This window comes from Mauremys mutica, chromosome 21, assembly GCF_020497125.1.
Source record: "Mauremys mutica isolate MM-2020 ecotype Southern chromosome 21, ASM2049712v1, whole genome shotgun sequence".
Taxonomy (NCBI): Eukaryota; Metazoa; Chordata; order Testudines; family Geoemydidae; genus Mauremys; species Mauremys mutica.
Genome location: NC_059092.1, coordinates 21,752,715 through 21,769,342, shown reverse-complemented (window position 1 = coordinate 21,769,342; position 16,628 = coordinate 21,752,715). Strand labels below are relative to the sequence as shown.

The 16,628-nt window shown below is 57.0% G+C and overlaps 1 protein-coding gene across 14 annotated transcripts in view; it reads right to left on the bottom strand.

Moving 5' to 3' along the window:
* The window catches only part of PHC2 (polyhomeotic homolog 2), a 142,118-nt gene that overhangs the window by 3,603 nt on the left and 121,887 nt on the right, over positions 1–16,628 (bottom strand). For 9 of the 14 annotated variants that reach the window (XM_044996337.1, XM_044996338.1, XM_044996342.1 and 6 more), the window contains 4 exons: positions 4,806–5,008; positions 2,488–2,617; positions 997–1,111; positions 498–639 (listed from right to left, as the gene is read on the bottom strand). In XM_044996337.1, coding sequence (XP_044852272.1) covers positions 498–639; positions 997–1,111; positions 2,488–2,617; positions 4,806–5,008 — 590 coding nt within the window. Of the gene's footprint in view, positions 1–497; positions 640–996; positions 1,112–2,487; positions 2,618–4,805; positions 5,009–7,330; positions 7,352–10,458; positions 10,978–16,628 lie in introns of those variants that run through there. The other 5 variants (XM_044996347.1, XM_044996346.1, XM_044996348.1 and 2 more) reach the window with 4 other exon arrangements.

The window sequence follows — 16,628 nt, the reverse complement described above, 5'->3', positions numbered from 1 at the left end:
GTCCTACTGCTCCCTCCGGGAGGGTTGCAGTGTAATGCTCAGAACCAGGGCAGGACTCCTGGGTTCTATTGCTAATGCTGAAGGGAGTGCAGTCTAGTGGTTAGAGGGCGGGGGACAGAGCCCAAAGTCCTGAGTTCTAGTCCCAGCTTTGACAGAATCAACTTTCTGCTAAGAGGTTCTTAGGTTCTGTTCCCCTCACCCCCTGCCCCATGCCCTCTCAGCACATTACTGCCCCTCTCTCCCAGCTGGACAATGGGGCTAACTGACGGTTACCATTATCGTAGCCCCATCTGCCCGAGAACCTCCACGCACCTGCCCTGCAGCGGCAACTACCCCTTTCAGCCCTGAGGCGAGCAGGGGGTGCCCACAGAGGTGCAGCTATTTGCCAAGGGCCAATGGGCAGCCCAGGTCACTGACTTCCAGGCTCACACACTAGCTGCCTCCTGGGGGAGGGAAGGGGGTTCAGATCATCACCCCAAGGGTAGACTGCTGCTCACCTGTTTCTTGGTGTCCTTGCTGAGGACGGGTAAGGCTCCCTTGCAGGTGCGGCGGCGCCCGTGCGTGGCCGCCCCCGGTTTCTGGAGCTTGCTGCGGTCAGGGTGGAAGAGCCCCACCCGCTTCGTGCACCCCACATTGTACCTGCCAGGGGAGCCAGGAGTGGGTCAGTGATGGGGTCTCAGGTCAGCGGCCTCACAACCCTGCCTCGCTCCCCACAGTGGCAGGATGGGTGCAGATGGCACCTGGGGGAGCCCCGCACCAGGCAGGTGCACCAGCCGCAGCACGGCCCTGCCAGTCCCCCGGCCCCTGGAGCCAGAGCTCCTAGCCCCCCCATGGGACAGATGATGCTGAGAGGGATGGGGTGGGACTCAGGGGCTTTGCCCCATGGTAGGGGGCCTTGCCCAGCAGCAGAACCGTGAAAGCTGCTCGGTGGTGTCAGGTGCCCCTCGGTGGGGAAGGGGGCCGTGGGGGGGTCAGGCGCTGCTCAGCAGTGGTCACCTCTTGGCACAGGCCATGGAACAGAAGCGTTTGGACCTCTTGAACTTGTAGGCGAAGTCAACGCGGCCACAGAGCTCACACTTCAGCTTCGGGGGGTTCCCCTCCTCTTTGGATTCTGGGGACACAGCGGGACACAGGGACCGACAGACACACCCGGCTCTTAGTGACGGCTCGCACAAGCCTGGCATGCAGCGGGGCCTCAGCCACTGCCCGAACAGAGCAACCCTGCCCCCCGGCATAGCCACCCCCCAGCACAGCCCCCTGGGCCACAGGCCAGCACTGGCCCCCAGCAGTGCCTCTCCCAGCACAGCCAATCCCCCTGCCACACACAGGTCACACTCCCCTGCTTCCCCTGGCCACCCCCACCCCCCCCAGGCCACTCTCCGCAGGTGCCTGGGTTGCTCTAGGTGAGGGGGTGACAGTCCCGGAAGGTTCCCTCTCCCTCAAAGACCAGCCGAGGGGATAAAGCCGCCCGGCAGACGCTCTGGCTCTCAGGTTGCTGTGCTCTCCCTTGCCAGACAGGCAGGCTGGCCTGCCTCTGGGTGCCATGGGATCCTGCTTTAGTGGGCAGGCAAACAAGTTATTCCTGGAGCCACGGGCATGAGGCAGCAGCACAGGGATCCCGAGATGTTCTTGCCCCTTAACCCAGCAGCCCTGAGGAGACTGAACAGCATCTGGGTGTTGGAGGCCTCTCAGCCTTTACGTGTCTCCCCCCTGCACTTTACCCACATTAGCAAACAGTTGCTGCACAATCAGCCTGAATGACTCAGCCCCCTTTGCGTCCTGGCTCCCCAGCCCCCTCCATGGGTCCTGCTGCCAGACACCAGGCTGTCCCTTGAACCTGGAAGCCAGGCCAGGGTCCCTGAAAGGCCCCAGGGGGCAGGCCCTGGCCCCAGCCCATAAGCCTACAAGCTGGAGGTCAGGAGGAGAAGCTCCCTGCTTATCTGCCCACCCCCCTTCTGCATGGTCCTTGTTCTCCACCCTCAGCGCCCTTTTCTCACCCCAAAGTGTTTTGCAGCCTTTAATGGGCCCTCACAGTCCCTGGGAGGGGGGTCAGGATCAATCACTCCCTCCCAATCTTATGGCTGGGGAAACTGAGGCACAAAAGGGGAAAGTGACTCACGGTCACCTAGGAGGGTAGTGGCAGAGGCAGAAATAGAACCCTGGTCGCCTGACTCCCAGCTCCAACCACTAGCCCGTGCTCCCACCGCCCTATTCCCTGCTGTCTCTTCCTCCCCCTCTTCCCAGTGGGAATAGTGCCGAGGGCTGCTCTGCCTGTGCTAGGGTGAAATGGTGATCTCATCGTGTCCCCTCTGGTGGGGACAGTGGGGAGGTTTGACCCTCAGCACCCACTGTGCTCCCAAGGGAGCAGGCAGCCCCCGACCTCAGTTCTTAACGAATGTGAGAGCTGCCCCCTCCCTTGACTAGAGGCATGGGAGGAGCAGCAGCAGGCGGCTCAGCTCTCTAGCGCCCCTGCTGGCCGGGGCCTACCTTGCAGATAGGGCTCCTCCATTTCAGAGTCAGTGGTGGTTGTATTGTCCTGCTGTGGGAGTTTCTCGGCCAAGAGGCCCTGGGCATACTTCTTCTTGAGATTCCCCACGAGCAGTGAAGAGCGCCCCACCTGGAGAGCCGGAGACACAAGGCGAGACAGGTTAGAGGGCTGCTCTGCCTGCAGCCTCGGGCCAGCTCTCGGCAGGCCTCCAAAAACTCTGCAGTGGGCGGAAAGGAGGGGGCTTCTCCCTTGGGAGTCTGGCCCAGAACTCGGCTCCAGAACCACAGCCCTTTGTTGTGGGAGTTGGAGGAGAGCTCCCCCAGCTGGCAGCAGTGGTGGGTCTGTTAGCAGCTCTGTGACACAGCCACTGAAGGGCAACAGCAGTGACCCACCAAGCCAGGCCGCTCTGGTGGGCCAGCTAGGGGGCCAGCTAGGGTGAAGACTCCTGCCTCACGCTGCTCTGCCATGCTCCCTGCTGCACCAGCGGAGCTCCTGGCCTGCACAGAGCTGAGTTACTCAGGGGCAGGCCCTTGTTCATTCTGACGCAGCGCAAGCCCGCTCGGGTTTGGAGGTGGAGCTGGAAGTTCACGTGTCCAGGCACCCCACCTGCTCCACTCCCCGTGCCCGGTCTGAATTCCCAGCTTACCACTTGCAAGCATGAGGCCAGCTAGCAACCCAGCTCTGCCAGCTTGCAGCAAACTGGTATTAGAGGGTGCCCAGGTCCAGAGGCTGAAATGATTTGCTCAGCCTCACGCGCTGGGGAAAGCCACCCCTCTCCTGTGGCTCTAAGGTGCATTTCTCCTCCACACAGAGTGCAGCCATCTTTGCCTCATCCTCGTCTCCCCACTTCAGCACCCAGCTCGCATGCTCAGTGCAGCCTCCCTCAGTCATGCAGCAGACGCACGCAGGCCCCAATCCTGCATTACCCACCTGCTGCGAGCAGTCCCATCGCGGTTATGCAGGATCGGAGCCTGAGTCAAAGGGCCATGTGAACCGCACAAGCAGTGGTGAAATCCACCCTGGGCAGCAGATATCCCGCAGGTTTAGGAAGGGCCCTTATCTCATGCTGGGCCTCTGCATGGGGGTGAATTTCATCCACTGCAATTTGCAGAGTCTCACAGCTCAGTCACCTGTCTGCTTATTCTCCCCAGGGCGAGCTGTTTCCTGCCCTGCCAGGTCACCCGGGGAAGACGGTGTCGAGGGAGGTTTTGTTTTTGTTCTGAGGAAAGTTGATCTTTTTCTCTAGCTCTAAAGCAACTTGACCATTTTCGTGCCAAGTGGAATATTCCCCTTTGGGCAGAGACCGGGCTGAGATGAGACTGCTGGAATGGACCCCTTTAAGCACAGCAGCTGCTGCTCCTTCCTCAGGAGCACTTTACACCATGCGCTGCTGGGCGTGTCACTGTCTGTACTGACCCAAATGCTTTGGCAAAGTGCGGAGGGGGGGCTCTAGCCTCAGGCTGAAGCTCTGACTGGGCTGCAGGCCCCCTGCCCCCAGTTCCTGAGCACTTAACCTGTCTGGCTGCCTAGCAGAGCTACCACCACAATATTTATTTAAAGGTTCTTGTAAATAAAGTTAACAATAAAACTGAAACCCATGCCCAGAAGTGTCCCTGCCCCTTTCAAAGGCAGTAATTCCTTTCCCACTTTTACCTTCGCGCACGGTGAATCCCAGGGTTTCAAAGCCCATTTGAAAACAGCAACAAGTTCGAATCATAACCCTTGAGTTAGTGCTTTTCACCCCTGCCTCCCACAGTGCTGCCCAAAGTCTCATGATCCGCATGGCTCGCATGGGGAAACTGAGGCAGAGCAACTAAGGCCCCCATTTTCCAAAAGCGGCCTTGGATTTGGGGGGCCTCAGGTCCCAGGTGCTCCAGTGGACACACCGAGGGCCTGATTTCCTGAAGCGCTGAGCACCCTCTGTGAGCGTGCACCGTCCCAAACAAGGCACAAAGTGTCTAAAACTAGGCACACAAATTCAGAGGCTGCTTTCGAAAAGGAGCCTCACCCAGGATCACACCTGTCAGTGGCAGAGCTAGGAATGGAACTCATGAGTCCTGACTCCCAGTCCTGTGCTCTAACCATTAGACCACCTGGCCCAGAATAGCACCCCGCTGCGGAGGCAGGGTCTGCGTCTCTCACAGCAGAGGTGAGCGCCCCCCTCAGGCTGAGCCATGGCACAGCAGCGACTGGAGGCCTATGCTCAGCTGGCTCCTGCTATCGTCAGGGAAACAGCAGGAGCGAAACCTGCGCATGCGCCAAAGCGAGAACACAAAAAGCGAACAGCGTAAAGAGGGGAAAAGAAGAAGGTCCGTACCGGGAACGGCTCTGCCCCCTCCTGGATCACAAACCCTTCGATAACATGCGTCAGGACTTGGGGTTTCACAATGGCCTGTGGTGGTTTATTCTCACCATTCTGGGGGGCAGCGCCAGCGACAGTAGAGGCAGAGTTTCCGTTCCCTGATGTCATGCCGGGGCTGCTGGGGTCGTTCTGCACATGAACACGGTCCTGTCCCGGCTCTGCAGGGAGGAGATGAGATTGAGCTGCAGGGGTGGGGCTTGCACAGAGACACACAAATACACCCACAACTGATGACACACAGAGCGATGTGCGCACACTGCCACAGAGCAGAACGCAGCCAGCTCGAGCAGTGACAGCACACACAGAGTGCTACAAGCATGCGCACACATGGCTAGGAGAGGCAGGGCAGGCCAGGCCTCCCATCCCCTTGCTCCCCCCAGGTGGGGCAGGCATGTGGCAAGGCGGTTGATCTTAGCAGGATTAGCAGCCTGTGTGGGATCTGCCCCCGCACCGTTCAGTGGGGCAGCCATTACCATACAGCTGACTCCCCGGCTGTCCCCCCGGGAAGGATGAATGGCCCAGCGCAGCCAGTCAGATGGCACTCCCCCCACCACAGCCGGCGCACACAGGCTGGATTGTGTGGAGCTGAATGCTCTCCAAGAACCCCCATGGGCAGAGTCAATGGACAGAGCACACTCCCCTCCAGCTGCGACTCTCCCAGGCACAATGAATAGAGGGGAGCACCAGGAGGTCTGTTGGCAGCTGACTCCACTGTGCCCGGAGGATCTGGAATTAGAGGGGCCCAATCGCTATAGGGGATACACTAAAATACACCAGATCCTGTGCACAGCACCCCCCCCACTTCGTCACTCCTGGCACTTAAGCCAAGGTAGTCAAGCAATGAAGCATGGGGACCACATCCTCCATGGGACCATACTGACTGTTCTCCTCTGAGCTTCTGGGGGCCTAGGACAGACACCAGAGCCATACCCACAGTGCCAGGCAGCAGGCCTCTCCAGCCCCATCGACTTTGCCAGCTGGGATGGGGGGTGAGAGGCTCTGGGTGCTCCGAGAGGCTCCCGCGTACAATCTGGCGCCAAGGGGATCCCTGCCAAGTGGGGGGGGGCGCGATTCCCCCTCTGCTGCAGACCCTGGATGCTGTCCTAAGTGCCCCCTGCTCCCCTGGCACAGGAGGGGCTCTGAGGGCAGCGCTGGGCCAGCAGCGCAGAGAACACAGAGATCCTGGATTGATCCAGACTGCAAAGCTTTCCAGGGCTACTCTAGGTTAGGCTGAGGCCAGCCCGGACACTAAGGTGCGGAGAGCGGTATAAGAATCTGTGCAGAACAGGAAGGGCTGCCTGGCCATCAGCAGAGCCTCAGCCCTGGCTGCCCGACACAAGGAGAAGCAACTGGAGTGCAGGGCCCACAAACCGGCTACGGAGCCTTTGGCTGCTAGAGAACACATCTAAGTCGAGCCCCGGCTGGCAGTGGGGGAGTGCGCCAGTGCCCCCTGTTCACCGTGGCTGTTCTCTGGCCCCACGTAAACCAAGTTCGGCAGGTCTCAGCCTAGCCCCATGTGGGCAGGTGTCCAATAAACGCCATCGCAGGGACCACTAGCACTCCTGCTTCAGCCATCGCAGCCACAGCACGGGGGCCATAACAGGCACACTGGGCGCAGAGCCCTTATGGAACCAGGCCCATGACATCCAGGCCCCTCCCTCCCCACATGACAACATCCCCTCTGGCTCAGGGCTGAAACATAACCAGAAGAGGCCACATGCGTGGGATGCCTGTCCCACCACCAGATCCTTTAACAGAGGTCGCCATGCCCCTGAGGTGCTGCCCCAGCCACCTGGGTAGGGGCTAGGCAATGAGAACAGAGGTAACAGACACACAGCCGGGGGATTTATGGCATTGGAGCACAGCAGAGACCGGGAGGCATGTGCCTCTGTCTTAGCAGCAAAGAGCCTCTCATGGCAAATCTGTGCCATCCCCCAGGTTACCGCAGCACCCTGCGCCTCTTCTCAGTATGACTGTGCAAAGTAACACCTGGGGCAGAGCCAGGGCTGAGCGCACTGCACGGCAGCTCGGTGGGCAGGCGGTGCCAGCGTGTGTCCAAGTACCTCTCACTGCAGGAAATCTGCCTTGGACTACACTACCCAGAATCCCTCACAGGAAGCAGCGTGCAGACTCAGAGGCAGCCAATGCAGCAGCCCGCTGATTTGCTGGCTGCAAACCTCGGGCTGTACAGACCCACTGTGACCACAACCCCCTACATGTCTGGAGAACGGCACAGGCCAGGGCAGGCCTGGTTCCCAGCAGAGCTGAGCCCCATGGGTGTGCCACCCCCAAGCCCCTGCAAAGGAGCCCAAATGGGCCTCTCTCACCCCCATCACTGTGACATCAGTGCACCTCACATCCATGGCAGGGGGAATCGCTGCCCCGTCCTGTCCTATCCTCCCAGCCATGCACCCAACCCCCTCCCTTGAGGGCGGAGTTTTCTTCTCCCTCCTTTGTAGGGCAGAAAGGGATTCACTGACCTGAGCTGGAGAAACTCTTGCAGGGCTTGTGGTTTCACCCCCTGGACTCCCTTTGCCACACAGCACTAGCACCTCCTCCCACCTTCCCAGCAGACATCAGTGCAGCAGTCATTAAACATTAAACACACGCAGCGGGCAGGGGCCCAGTGTGGCTGGGAGCAGGATGTTCCCAGAACCGGCAGGCGCTGGCTGGGCCCAGCCCCTGCTGGACTCTCATTGGCTCCTATTAGAACAATATGGCTAGGCTAGGCTGGGGCAGGGCAAGCAGGTTGCGGTTTAACTTACTGCCCCTGGAGAGTTTAGACCGGGGAAGAGGTGGAAGCTGGCTGCCATGGCTGCTGGGCATGGACGTGGGCTTAGTAGTCTGCACACACAATACACTGACAGAGTGCGTGGAGGTGCAGACTGCGGGGGCGTGTGCAGGCAGTATAGTGCACAGACTGTGCGAATGAGGGGAGCAGATGGGAATGGGGTGGGCAGAAGAGATGGGGCAGCAGGAGGGGGCTGATAATCCTAGAAAAGCAGGGCTGGAAGGGGCCTCAAGAGATCATCTAATGACACCCCCTCTCCTCTCCGGACAGGACCAAGAAACCACCACTTGTGCAGAGTCTGCAGTTACGAGAACCCCCCCATCTTTGCCCAATGGTTGGAATTGAGCCTCCTCCCCACTCGCAGCTGCAGCCCCACTCCCCTCTCAGGTGGGCCCCGCAGCACCCACCACGTCACAGCGCAGTGGGCGGACGGGGTGTTCAGGGTGATGAGATGAGAGGACCCTGTGCTCCCTACAGCTCAGCCACAATTGGGGGGAGGGGGGGACACAAGGAGGCTCCTCTCAAGCATGGAGATCCTGCCCTCTTCCCCCACGGGGGCAGACAGGAGAACGTGACTAACGATGCGAGGGTCAGGGTCTCTGCCCATTGCCAAGGAGGAGGAACAACACTCAGCCCCAGAGTGAAAAGGAAGATTGACAGGGAAGCCAGCTGAGGGTGGCTGGGAAGTGGCAGTAGAATGGGGACCCCAGAACCCTGTCTCCCCACCAGAGAAGAGCCTGTGGTCAGAGGTCACCGGGGGGGGTGACTGGAGATGCCAGAAGGGGGAAATGGACTGAGCTTGGAAGCAGCTGGAAAGCCTGTGAGGCTGGGTGCAGCACTCTGCATCACAAGGAGACCATGGAGTCCAGCCCCAGCAGGGCCCCCCCAGACCACCGGGTGGTGCCATTGATAGTGCCACAGACAGACAATAGAGAGAGAGCGGAAGGAACAAACATGTTCAGGGTCACTGATTGCCTTGAGGTTCCTGGGAGTGGGAGCAAAGCAGGAGCCTGAGTTAAGGAGAACAATGGCCCGGAGGAGCCAAGCCAAGGAGGAGGGAGTCCACACGCTTCAGGGGGTTTCCTGGAGCAAAGGCCAAAGGAGAAGGCAGATGGGGACGGAGAGATTCGGAAGCAAGTCCCAGGAGCTGCTGGACAAGGAGATGATCCAGGTCAAAGGAAGCAATAGGGCACCCCAGGGACAGGGAGCCCAGACCCTGGGGCAGGCGTCTCCAGGAACAAAGGATGAAGTATTAGCAAGTCCAGAAGCAGAGCAGACCAGACTTGAGACTCCAGCTGCTCCAGCCCAGGGAGATCAATTGCATCAAAAGCCCAGCTGGGAGTAATGCTGGTGTGATAAAAGGCTCTGGCCACCCAGGAAGTGCAGTCCCAGTGCTAGGGGAGCTATGCTCTGGGGGAGAGGTGAGACTCCTGCTGTGCAAAGGGTGCTTGTGGCTGTGGGTAACCCTCTGTGCGGAGATGGGGCATCTCTGCAACACTCCCCCAGGGGAAAGCAGCATTTGCAATCGGAGCTGATAGGCGATCCACATGCGGCTGCAGACAGCTCAAGCTGGTCAGTGCTGCAGCAGGCATGCCACATACCTTGGGACCCCTTTGGCACCTCCATGCACTGAAGGGGGAGCAGCATCATTCCTCCCTGAGCTAGCACACCCCCTCCAGGAGCGAGAAGGGAGCTCAGTCTCCATGGCTCAATCATCCTTTTCTTTTCTGCAGAGGCTGCCAGACAAGCAGCCCCAAGACTGACAGCTGCGAGGGTGGATTTCTTGTCAAGTGGACACCTGTCAGCTGAGACCCCTCAACTAGTTGCACATAGCGACTCCTGAAGCTGTTTGAGAGCAGCACTCCTCTGTCACTACCAGCCCGAGCTAGAGTCAAGACTCTGACCCCCCCCCGAAGCAGCCAGCCCCTCTTCCTGCCACGCAGGGAGTGTTCCAGGGAACCCCACCAGCCCTTCTGAGATCAGAAGCAGAAGAGACCAGAAAATCCCACGCTCACGGCCTCCCCCATCACCATCCATGCAGCAGCACTGCAAAATGTACTCTGACCACACACCACCTGGCCATGCCAGGCTGAGAGCAGAAGGAAGAACAGGTCCTGGCACATCCGATGGACCAGGCCAGTCCTCCCCCACACCCTCCTTCCCCAACATGGGTTACAATGCAGCTCCAATCATACTTTGGCAGCCTCAGCCTAGTGGCTGATTCACACTCTACTTGGAGGCTGGTGTGAGGAGCTGGCTCTTGAGTTTTCATCCACCGAATTACGTCCAGGCCTGTAGGGGTTGTGGCTCACTGAATACTTCTGGGGCCCTGTGCCTGATGGCGCTGGTGCCCACAGCGCCAGGTGCAGTCACTGGGCGCTATGGATGCTCAGCACCTTTGAAAGCCACGTCAGGAATGTGCATGCACACGGGTTCCAGCAGGATCTAGAGCTGGGCGTTGCCTCAGAACCTGCTCCATCAGGATCTGGATTTTTCCAGCCTGCCGGGGCCAGCTACAGCTTCCACCTAGCAAAGATGCAACACGCAATCTACCCACCAGCCTGGTCACCCGACCCACGTGAGCCCCAGGGCACAACCACCCTCCCCCATTGTCCACACGCTGCACGGCAGCGGAGGGGCAACCGGTCCAGCCCCGGACTGGCAGCCTCCCCCGCCAAGCCGGCACCCCACCGGGCTGAAACTTCCCGGCTCCTGGGCTCTCTGCCTCCCCCGCCCCTCGTGTCCTCCGCTGAACCCGGGAGCGGAGCTGGGCTGAGCTCGCAGCGCGGCCCCGCTCGCTGTGTCCGGAGCACTAACCTGAGCGACTCAAAGGCGCAGCGGCCGGTCCCGCGATCCCGCCCGGGGGCGGCCCCCCCGGAGCCCCATCTCCGGAACAAGCTCTCGGCACAAACAAAGGGCCAGGCCAGCTGCCGCTCCCTGCGCCCTGGCGCTACGGCTGGGAGGGGAGCCAGCGCCGGCCCGGAGCGCCCAGCGCAGCCACCGGCCTCCCGCGCCGGGGCATCGGAGGAGGTCGAGACAAAGGAGCCGCCGCCCCGCCGGCCCCGGGGTCAGGCTGGGCCCGGCCTCGGGCAGGAGGGAGCAGGCCCGGCCCGCGCGTGTCTCGCTGCGCTGCGCTCTAGCTCCGCGATGGCGCTCACAGGGCGCACCGGCCCCTCGCCTCTCCGGCTCCCGGCCCGGGGGGCGTCAGGCAGCGGGCGCAAACGGCCGCATTCCCCGGGCGGCCCAGCCGGGCTGGCCGCGCTTAGTCGCTCCGACGCTGGGCAAGGCGGTCGCGGGCGGCGCAGACAATGCGAGTGCGCGCAGCCTGCGCGGGGGGAGCGGGCAGGGCGCGTCGGCCTCTTTGTAAGGCCGCCCGAGCCACGCACGCGAGCGCTGCCATTGGCCGCCCGGGCCCGGGCCCGCCTCCAGTCCCTGCGCGGCGAGGGGGCGGGCGGCAGCTGCTGCTGCTGCTGGGGAAAGGCCCAGCTGGCCCCCGCCGGGAGGGAAGCGGCTCCGCGCAGCAAGGCCCCGCCTAGGAGCAAAGCAGGGTCCCAGGGCGGGCGGCGAGTAAAGCAGCCCCCGCGCTGCACGGAGCACGCCCCTTCCCCGGGCCCTGCGGGCGGAGAGCCCCGGAAGGAGAAGGAAGGGACGGAGGGCGCACACAGACGGCAACCCGGGGCCCTGCCCTAGCTCTGTGGCCACGAAGGGCTCCCGTGCGTGTGCGAGGCCGGGCATGGGAGAAAGAGGCAGCGGCTGCGGAGGGGCTGGGGGGTGCATGGAAGTGGCTTGTGCCCAGGCAGCACCGTGCAGATGGGCTGCCATAGTTTTGGGCGGGGGCCTGGAACGTCTCCCTGGCAGTTTAGCCAGGCTGGGGAGGAGATGCACAATTTGATGCTATTTGTGAAGTTGTGAGGACAATAATGCCTGCATCTGTAATTTTCACTCCATGCATCTGAAGAAGTGGGGTTTTTTACCCACGAAAGCTTATGGCCAAATAAATCTGTTAGTCTTTAAGGTGCCACCGGACTCCTTGTTGTTGTGAGGATGGGGCCTGTTAAAAGAATTGTCAACTATATTACTATTTATTTTGTTTAAAAATGTATTATAGCTTGTAAACATTAATAAACTATCATAATACACACAATACTCAGACCCCGACATGTGCTCTCTTCACAAACTCGCACACCATAACACTCCCCGCACACACTCCCATGCACCATTCTCAAACATGTTGCACACACCCTAGATGTCAAATAAGGCACTTGCACAGACAGCAGGTACATACTTCACAATTCCATTCTATCCAATCCTGTGTGGGTGTCATGTTGTGAGGTACAAGTCTGATGGCCTGAGCACAAAGCTGGGAGCCCAGGGACCCTGATTTCTCAACCCGGCCCTAACACTGGCTCCTTCTAGAAGAGCAAAGCCCTCTGCTGCTCCATGCCTCAGTTTCCCCACCTGTAAAAGCAAATGTTTGCAGAGTGCTCTGGACATGTAAAACACTTTGTAAATATACTGAGTGAGGCTATTTGTGTATTATAAATGTAAAGGAGCCCTGTCCTTGGAATCCTGCCTTTCTATTGGTAACCTGACTGCTAGGAAACAACCCATTCTGGCAAGTGGACACTGTCTCTTTGACAACATGCAGTTAAACTGCAGTTTCCTACATAAAGAGGTTGTTATTTTAGATGAACAATAATGACCTCTGGGTCAGGCATTACCTGGTTAAAAGGCCTCTGCTATTCCTATTCACTGCATTATTTGGATTGTATAAAGCAAACCGTAACACAAACAGAAATAAGTTTCCATGGCTTAAAAACAATAAATATTAAGTCCAGTGGAAACAATGTTTTTTAAACTTCCCCTGCAGAGTTTTCAGCCCAAAGGCTGCAGAGCTGAGAACCTCAAAGTGAAACTGAGAAGAAACCAAAGGGCAACACCGGATGCTAATGTTTGTTATTGCCTACGCAGTGACACTGAAATAGGGACAAATCAGAGATTTTACAAGCACTTTCCCTTTTAAAGACTTCATGTGGTTTTTAGCAACACACACAAAGAAACAGCTGTTTGCAGAATAGAATCATAGACTCATAGAATATCAGGGTTGGAAGGGACCTCAGGAGGTCATCTAGTCCAACCCCCTGCTCAAAGCAGGACCAATCCCCAATTAAATCATCCCAGCCAGGGCTTTGTCAAGCTGGGTCTTAAAAACCTCTGAGGAAGGAGATTCCACCACCTCCCTAGGTAACCCATTCCAGTGCTTCACCACCCTCCTAGTGAAATGGTGTGTCCTAATATCCAACCTAAAACTCCCCCACTGCAACTTGAGACCATTACTCCTTGTTCTGTCATCTGGTACCACTGAGAACAGTCTAGATCCATCCTCTTTGGAACCTACTTTCAGGTAGTTGAAAGCAGCTATCAAATCCCTCTTCGTTCTTCTCTTCTGCAGACTAAATAATCCCAGTTCCCTCAGCCTCTCCTCATAAGTCATGTGCTCCAACCCCCTAATCATTTTTGTTGCCCTCCGCTGGACTCTTTCCAATTTTTCCACATCCTTCTTGTAGTGTGGGGCCCAAAACTGGACACACTGCTCCAGATGACGCCTCACTGATGTCAAATAGAGGAGAATGATCACGTCCCTCGATCTGCTGGCAATGCCCCTACTTATAGAGCCCAAAATGCTGTTAGCCTTCTTGGCAACAAGGGCACACTGTTGACTCATATCCAGCTTCTCGTCCACTGTAACCCCTAGGTCCTTTTCTGCAGAACTGCGGCCTAGCCATTCGGTCCCTAGTCTGTAACAGTGAATGGGAATCTTCCGTCTTAAGTGCAGGATTCTGCACTGTCCTTGTGGAACTTCATCAGGTTTCTTTTGGCCCAATCCTCTAATTTGTCTAGGTCCCTCTGTATCCTATCTCTACCCTCCAGCGTATCTACCACTCCTCCCAGTTTAGTGTCATCTGCAAACTTGCTGAGAGTGCAGTCCACGCCATCCTCCAGATCATTACTGAAGATATTGAACAAAACTGGCCCCAGGACCGACCCTTGGGCACTCTGCTTGAAACCGGCTGCCAACTAGACATGGAGCCGTTGATCACTACCCGTTGACCAGACGATCTAGCCAGCTTTCTATCCACCTTATAGTCCATTCATCCAGCCCATACTTCTTTAACTTGCCAGCAAGAATATTGTGGGAGACCGTATCAAAAGCTTTGCTAAAGTCAAGGAATAGCTTTGCTAAAGTCAAGGAACACACGGTGCCAGCGATACCATGAAATCCACCAGGGATTTAGCTATTGATCTTGGTTTTATGTGGAGGGTGCCCAGAGACTATGGTGATGGGCAGCTGGAGAACATCTTAAGGGTTGGTCTACACTTAAAAGTTTTATCAGCATATTTATGCCATTAAAAGCCCTAGTGTAGACAGTTATATTGGTACAGAAGTGACTATACCAGTAGAGTTGATGGCAGGTCCCCGATATACTGGTGTAAGCACTTTTATACAGATAGAACACACCTACACTAAGCACGTTTTGGTGGTTTAACTAAATACCCAGATACACTGGCAAAACTTTTCAGTAGTGTAGGCAAGGGGCTGGATTAAATTAGACAGATACAGTCTGTCTGAGCTGTACTTGGTGAAGGCCCTGAAGTGGTGGGCAAGTGAGCATAGCTTGACCCAACCTTGGTGACTCCCCAGTCCTGCAGCCGGCCCCCTGGGTAAATCAGACCAGCTCACAGATGACTCTGATTGATGCCCAGCTGCCCCCTGGCCCCAAAGGGCCATTCCAGCAGCCAGGAGTAGCCGGAGTACACAGGCAGTTTGCCCACACCCCCTTGCCCACAGCTGGTCTCTCACTTATGCCAGGGGGAAAATGGGGGTGGCATAGTTCCATCAGAGAGGTGCATGAATTTCAGTGAAGGGCCTGATTCTGAGTTCACGTACACCGGTGTAAATCAGGACTAACGCCCATGAGGTCCATGGAGTTACACTGGCATAAGGGAACCGGATCAGGCTCTTGTGTGTCCTGTGCCTTTGGGTCCTTCAGGACAGGAAGCACTACAGCAGTGTGAGGAATTAATTCTTTATGCTGGAATTCTTTATGGTGGGAAGACATGGAATACATGAGGCTGGTGTCTACCCAGGAACCATGGGCCACATTCTGTCCCACTCCAGCAATGCAGAACAGCCTGGAAGCTCAATTCCCAGCTGGTAACGGCCAATATCACTCCTCGCTTTTGGGTACCACATTTGCTTCTCTACCAGAATCTCTCCCATTCTCCATGACTTCTGTGAAAAACAGCTTCTTTAGCTGGTACCTCGAGGAGATCTAGACAGGCAGAATATAGCCACCCAGGCTGGAGTGGGGCCCAGACTCCCTCTGTTGCAAAGGGAGTCAGATGACCTTAAATGGCCATGACAGGTTATAATGGGCTAATGTATCACACTCTCCTGTCCTTTCTGCTCCCGCCCTGCAGAGGGACAATGTGGAGCTACAGGAGCTCTCTGTCTCTCTCACATCCATGCCAACCCATTTCCAAACCATGCTGGACTGCTGTGTCCATACCAGGCTCCTAAGAGAAGGGCACGTTCCAGCGTTTTAGGCTCCCACTTGTCCCTTAAGAGCATCAGTTTGTGACAGGAAAAATCCTCTGGATTCTCTGGGCTTGCATCTGTTGCTCCCAGCTCCTTTATACTGTTTTGGAGGCAAAAGAGGGCCTGAAGGTGCCCCAGGGAAACCCTCCTGCATAGCTCTCACCTCCCTCCAGCAGAATGGAATATCCGTCAGGACTCTAGCCCAACTCCTTTCCCAGTCATCATAGAATCTCAGGGTTGGAAGGGACCTCAGGAGGTCATCTAGTCCAACCCCCTGCTCAAAGCAGGACCAAACCCAACTAAATCACCCAGCCAGGGCTCTGTCAAGCCTGACCTTAAAAACCTCTAAGGAAGGAGATTCCACTACCTCCCTAGGTAACCCATTCCAGTGCTTCACCACCCTACTAGTGAAAAAGTTTTTCCTAATATCCAGCCTAAACCTCCCCCTCTGCAACTTGAGACCATTACTCCTTGTTCTGTCATCTTCTACCACTGAGAACAGTCTAGATCCATCCTCTTTGGAACCCCCTTTCAGGTAGTTGAAAGCAGCTATCAAATCCCCCCTCATTCTTCTCTTCTGCAGACTAAACAATCCCAGTTCCCTCAGCCTCTCCTCATAAGTCATGTGCTCCAGCCCCCTAATCATTTTTGTTGCCCTCCGCTGGACTCTCTCCAATTTATCCACATCCTTCTTGTAGTGTGGGGCCCAAAACTGGACACAGTACTCCAAATGAGGCCTCACCAGTGCTGAGTAGAGGGGAATGATCACATCCCTCGATCTGCTGGAAATGCCCCTACTTATACAACCCAAAATGCCATTAGCCTTCTTGGCAACAAGGGCACACTGTTGACTCATATTCAGCTTTTCGTCCACTGTAACCCCTAGGTCCCTTTCTGCAGAACTGCTGCCCAGCCATTCGGTCCCTAGTCTATAGCAGTGCATGGGATTCTTCCGTCCTAAGTGCAGGACTCTGCACTTGTCCTTGTTGAACCTAATCATATTTCTTTTGGCCCAATCCTCTAATTTGTCTAGGTCCCTCTGTATCCTAGCCCTACCCTCCAGCGTCTCAACCACTCCTCCCAGTTTAGTGTCATCTGCAAACTTGCTAAGGGTGCAGTCCACACCATCCTCCAGATCGTTAATGAAGATATTGAATAAAACCGGCCCCAGCACCGACCCTTGGGGCACTCCACTTGATACCGGCTGCCAACTAGACATGGAACCATTGATCACTACCCGTTGAGCCCGACCATCTAGCCAGTTTTCTATCCACCTTACTGTCCATTCATCCAGCCCATACTTCTTTAACTTGCTGGCAAGAATACTGTGGGAGACTGTATCAAAAGCTTTGCTAAAGTCCAGAAATAGTACATCCACTGCTTTCCC